The 6000-nt window shown below is 32.2% G+C and overlaps 1 protein-coding gene across 3 annotated transcripts in view; it reads left to right on the top strand.

The window, feature by feature from the left end:
* The first annotated feature begins 589 nt into the window (after positions 1 to 589).
* CEP70 (centrosomal protein 70) overlaps positions 590 to 6000 on the top strand; it is a 41459-nt gene continuing 36048 nt past the window's right edge. For all 3 annotated transcript variants that reach the window (XM_039837284.1, XM_039837283.1, XM_039837282.1), the window contains exons 1-2: positions 590 to 793; positions 5267 to 5323. In XM_039837284.1, the coding sequence (XP_039693218.1) occupies positions 654 to 793; positions 5267 to 5323 (197 nt within the window). In that variant the 5' untranslated portion in view covers positions 590 to 653. The remainder of the gene's footprint in view (positions 794 to 5266; positions 5324 to 6000) is intronic.

The raw sequence follows: 6000 nt of genomic DNA, 5'->3' as shown, positions 1-6000 counted from the left end.
TTTCATGTATATTCTAACTTCCTTGGTGATGCTCAGTCTAATTCACAGCATCTAATTTAAACCTACAGCCCAGACCTTTTCCCTTAATTCCAGACTCATATCCCTTTGCCTACTTAATATCTCTACTGTATGTCTCATAGGCATCTAGAATTTTCCATGTCTAAAACTATGAGTGCCTGCATTTCCTCTGAACTTTCTTCTGTTAGTCTCTACTCTGGTCCAAGTCACCTTCATTTCTCTTCTGCTTTTCTCTTGGTCTCCCCGCTTCTACCTGTGCTTTTTTCAATGTGCTCTCAACATAGTAGCTCAAAACTCTCCCATGTATTTCCTTTTTCTTTAATTTTATGGAGGTTCTTGGGTTCTTTTACTATTATGAAACCTTGAATGCATGCAATTATAAACTATATTTTCTCTATTTTCTTCCTATTTTACTTGTTACATTTTTGTATTTATGACATTAATGTTTCTGGAGCTAGCCCCCATTTAAAAACAGCTTCAATACTGAAGTTCTTAAACAAAGCAGCTTGATAGAAACTGTGAAATAGTTTTGTGTACAATATTGTTAGAACGGTGTGTCCTAGATGTACATACTATAATTATGTTTTTTGAAAACTTTCTTATAGGCAAAATGTCAGCATTATAAGAGAAAACGAATGGAGCAACAAGAGACTATTGCTTCTTTGCAAAAGGATATCTATAGATTAACAATGGAGGAGGAAGAGCGCATTATCACTCAAAACAGAGTATTTGCTTCTCTCTGCAAAAGAGTTCCTCATACCGTCTTGGATAGACAGTAACGTTTGCTTCATAAATTGATATGTAGATAGAGTCATCATTTTTTTTTAAACTGATTATATCTTGAGAATGGTTTTGTATGTCTCATAAACTGGAGGAGTCTGCCTTCTGTCTTCTCTGCATTTTTCCTTTTCCCCTGTCATTAACTTGAAGAACCTGGCCAGTTGTCCTAAAGAAGTATATCCTATCTCCTACATTTCCTCTAAACTAGAAGTTAGAGCTAAATTCAGATTCAAGTATTTTTGGCAAAATAGTTCATAGGTGGTAATGTACACTTCATATTGTAACACAGCAAGAGGCACAGAATATCTAGTTGACTTACTCTTAGGGATGCTAAGATTCAGGGGCTTAAACAGTAACTGATTTTTCCACTGTAAAATTCCCTATCTTTTCATCTGACAGTTTGATGATTTTGCAAAATGGCGACTTTTCAATTTGCTACACACACACACACACACACACACACACCCCATCTACATTTATTTATTTATTTATTTATTTATTTATTTATTTATTTATTTGGATGGAATTCTTCCTTCGAAAAGAACCTTTCCTATCAACTAGGGGAGATTTGGTTGCCTTGTATGGTTTGTTTCAGGGAAGGTAGAATCAATGCCCAGTTCTTCATTTTAAACACTTTTTAGAGTAAGAGTTTGGTGCCCTAATGATCTCCAGTGAAAAGCAATAAAGTTTTTTGTTTGTAGCTGTATCTCTTTTTTTTCAAATGTTGTTATTTATGGGATTTTTAATGATCAGTTTATGCTGTCTTTGGCTGGTTGGGAACTTTTCATGTTGGTATAATATCCTTTTGACCCAACTCCATTAATCTTTGTTAGAGTTATTGTTTTTAGAGAGAGCACATCCTATACATTTTTTTCTAGAGCTCTTTTGAGGAATGGAATCAGATATTTATTAAAACTAACACTTAATGTTTTAAATTAACTAAATTAAAATTAGACATTTCTCAAAAGAGCTCTGGTTCCTTTTAGGAATGGTTTTCAGAGATCATAGTTTGGGGTTGCTTATCATTATTATGTTGTCATTGATTTTAGGACTTTTTAGTGGAGAGTACTAGGAACTATATATTCCTGGGGAAAAAAAAAAATTTTTTTCTAGCTGATGTTAACATTATAGGATTTTAATTTAAACTCTGATTTTATATTTATAACTCTTTTATACTGAAAATCTGTATTCCTAAGAATAATTTCATAATTAATTGCTTTATTCTATAATATATAAAAATAGATTCCAAAGAGTAATTGTTAGAATTACTTCTAACAATATGCCTACTGAATGAAATTTAATTTTTTTTTGCAATTTGATGTTATATACATTTCACTATGGATACAATCAAAATATAGTATTCTAAAATTATCTTGAAATATTTTTTCTCTGTGTTTATATCACCAAATTAATATACAGTTAGATTTATTTGTTTCAATTTGTTTTCAATTTTTAGAGATTGCTTTTTAAATTTTTGATTTTGAACATGTTAGACATTTATACAATTCCAAAGTCAAAACTATAATTAATTATATTCAGAGAAGTGTTTTCATTCCTGTCCTCATAAACCCTATTTCTTACTTCCCCCTTAGGTAATTTTAAATGTTTAGTGGATATTAAATTCATATTTTCCCTTTTTGTATAAAGGTAGCACCTTGTTTGTTTGTTTTTCCAGTTAACAGTATAAACATTTTAACTAGTCTTATGTGTTTATATAATAGGACTTGGGATCTTTACTAATTAGGTAGTTCTGTTTTACTGTAAAAATAAATGAGGTGACATACAAATTAAAATCAAGTTAAAACTATAGATTGTTTGAATAACTATTTGAGAAACAGTACACACATATATACATATATAATTTTCATCCTTTTGAGGGATGAACACAGACAAAAATAAAAATAAAATAACAGATAGAGTTGGAGATAGGCATGAATACAAAGGAGAGAAAAGAAGTTGGGGAGCAGTAAGGAAGAAGAAAAAGACAATTACAGTGGGAGAAAGGATATTAAGAGAGTGGAGGAAGAGGAATGAAAACACACACAAAACAGCCAATTTGAGTGAGAGAGAGGTCAAGAGAAAGAAGCATTGAGAGAATTTACCATTTACCAGATGAATTCAAGCTAATTCAGATATGAATGTGTCTGATGGCTAGAGACTCTACACTATTTGATTTTTAATAAAGCAAAATTTCAGTTAGAGATGCAGAATTTTTAAAATTGTAAATTAACCTTATTAGAAATAAGTGAGTTGTAGCCACTATAGTAGCTATTGTCAAAAGTTCCAAAGTCATTAGGCAAGACAATATAGGACATACACAGATGAGTAAGCTACATTTCCTGCATTTATGGACCTGATAGTCTAGTTGGTAGATATAGGTAAAATATGCAGATCATGATATGTGGTGTAATGATGGGTCAAATAGGATACTAAGTGGGTGTGGCAGGAAAGAATAGTTTTCATTGAGGAGGATAGAGATGACCAGGAAGGCTTCATGAAAGAGGTAATTTATAAACTAGACTATTAGGAACTATAGAATTTTAATAGAGGTGAGGGAAAGAGTATTTTAGAAAAGCAGGAAAATGGAATGTATTTGAGAATGGTAAATAGTCCAAGAGGACTATGCATAAGATGATGGTAAGTAAGTGTCTTAGACAATATGGAAAGAAAGGTGTGCTGGAACTTTGAGAAGCTTAAACTCTAGGCTGAAGAGTTTGGGATCCACTTTCTGCGTAGCAGGATTTCTGAACAAAGAAATTAAGCCCAGAGACAGAAAGACAAGTTAGTAATCAGTTGTAATAGTCTAGGTGGTAGATAATGAAGGTGAGAAGAGAAAGAAGAGAGATTGCAGAGATGGACAGCAATTGTCCAGACTGACTGGCTGTAGTTGAAAGAAGGAGAGGAGTCAAAGATAGGTAGATTTCAAGCTAGATTTGGGGAGTGGGAAGGGAAGATGATGAGTTCATCTGTGGACATGTGCTTAGTTACCTTCTGTCAGCCATATACAAGTGTCAGGCCTGCAGTTAGAAGGACCAAACTCCAGAACACTTCCAAATTTCACATAGAGAAGGAAGAGGCAAAAGAGAAGTTATGTTTTGGTGTCAGGATAACCAAGGAATGAGATTTTCAAGGAAAGGGTAGTAAGAAGTGTTACATACTGCCTCATCGGTTTATGTGTTTGCCTTCCCCCTCATCTTATTTGCTCAGAATCCCCAGTTTGACAGATAATAAATGCTCCCCAAAAGTTTATTGAAGGTAGCAGATAACAATAACTCAGAATGAGTGGAGTTTGCTATGAGGGAAAAGATAGAAAAGGAATGGTAGCATAAGGGGGAAGTATAGGGAGTGAGAGGGCTTGTGAAGGATATAAAGGAGATTAAAGCATATTTGCAGGATAATATGAAAGCTGGTATGTGTCGGAATGGGGAAAGGTTGAAGAGAAATGATATTCCAGAAAGTTATGATATTAAAAGCACAATTAATCAAATTAGTTTTGAAGGAGGGGGCAGGTGAGTAAGTTTCCCAAGATTGGAGGAAAATAGTACAAATTCTTGCTTTACAAAGAATAACATGTAAAAGTATAGTGTTAAAATTATTTTTCTTTGAGGATTTTTTAAATTACAGAAGCAGTGTATGCTCATAAAAATCCAAACAACAGTGTTTTAAGTAAAATGCTGTAGCCCTGCATTCCCACATCCTAGAGGTAACCACTGTTAATACTTGGTTTGTGTTCTTCCTAGTGTTTCACAACAGGAGTGATGTTGGTTTTTTGTGTGGTATGGTTTTTATTGTGTAGGGCTGTCATGTTATTGATGAAATTTAGCATCCCGCCCCCTCCCCAACTAGTCATTGTGACACCCAACACTGTCCTCTAGGTTATAGTATTATCCCCCAGTTAAGAACCTGTAGAGTTTTCCTGATACATATGCAAATTCACATGTGATTATTTCTTTAGAAAAATAGTACTACACATTTGGATATGCAACATTAATTTTTCTCTTACTCCTTATTAGGACATACAAATTTACATTATTTCTTCTAAGGCTTCATCATTTTCTACAGTATAGTTGTGTCACTATTAACTTTCCTTGTTGGATAATTGTTTTTGGGTTTTCACTTTTCTAAATAGTGGTACGATGAATAACTTTGTTCATCTTGAGTTATAATCTTGGGCAAGTATTTCTGTGGGAGAGATTGCTAGAGGTAGAACTGTTGGGATAAGGGGAATATACATTTAATATGTTGAGATACAATGTTTGGTTATTTTAAAAACTATACTCTGAAATTAATATAAAATACATGATTTAGTATAATACTTCTGGCAAAGTCACTTAAATTTTTTATAAACTTGCTAGATTATCTGTATGTTTATCAATATAACTTGAAATTATACAGAGAATAGTAAATGCTACAATACCACATTTTTAAAAATAATTCAGTTTATTTTCTGTTTTTTTTTTTTTTTTAGGTTGCTTTGCCTAATTGATTACTATGAATGTAAAATTAGAAAATTTCTTAAACAAAGGTATGACTAATCCTGTATTACAATTTTTAAAGTTACTATCCAGTCGTGAATCACATCAAAAGTTTTTATAGCCTTTTGGAACTTTAAATGTGTTTTGGAAATCTACGTAATACGTAATTATGAATTTCATTTTTATAAAGATCCTTAAGACTACTTATGTTAAAATGTCTTGTTGTATTTATAGTCAATATGTATATTTAATAATCATCAAAACATTGCTCACAGAAGAAATAGAATTTACTTTTTATCTTTGTTAAGTATTATAATTTGTTCTACTGATGTCATCAAGCCTCTGGATAGTTACGGAGTATATCCACAAAGTGCATAGGATTAGATTAGCTGCCTACCAAGGTGCAACCTGATTAGTATGCAGATTTATATGAGGCAAAGATAAAATGTCATAGTGAAAAATCAAGCATATAGAGTAAAACACACTTGTCACCTCTAATTAAAGAAATTAAGGGTAAAAATTAAAATAATGGTCTTTAACTAACCTAAAATAGTTAAAGGATTTCTGAGGCCAAACAATCTAAAGTGCTTTAATAGAAGGTCATTAAAATAGTAGCATTCTGTTTCATTGTTTATATATGGAATGGTTCTTTTAACAAATATTTATTTGAGTACCTACTTTGTGCTATGTTCTGTTTTAAGTACTAAGGATATCATAATAAAGTAGA

Source organism: Pteropus medius, unplaced genomic scaffold (assembly GCF_902729225.1).
Source record: "Pteropus medius unplaced genomic scaffold, Ma_sr-lr_union100, whole genome shotgun sequence".
In the NCBI taxonomy this organism is placed as follows: Eukaryota; Metazoa; Chordata; class Mammalia; order Chiroptera; family Pteropodidae; genus Pteropus; species Pteropus medius.
The sequence above is the reverse complement of the archived record's forward strand: the minus strand, read 5'-3'. Positions and strand labels throughout refer to the sequence as shown.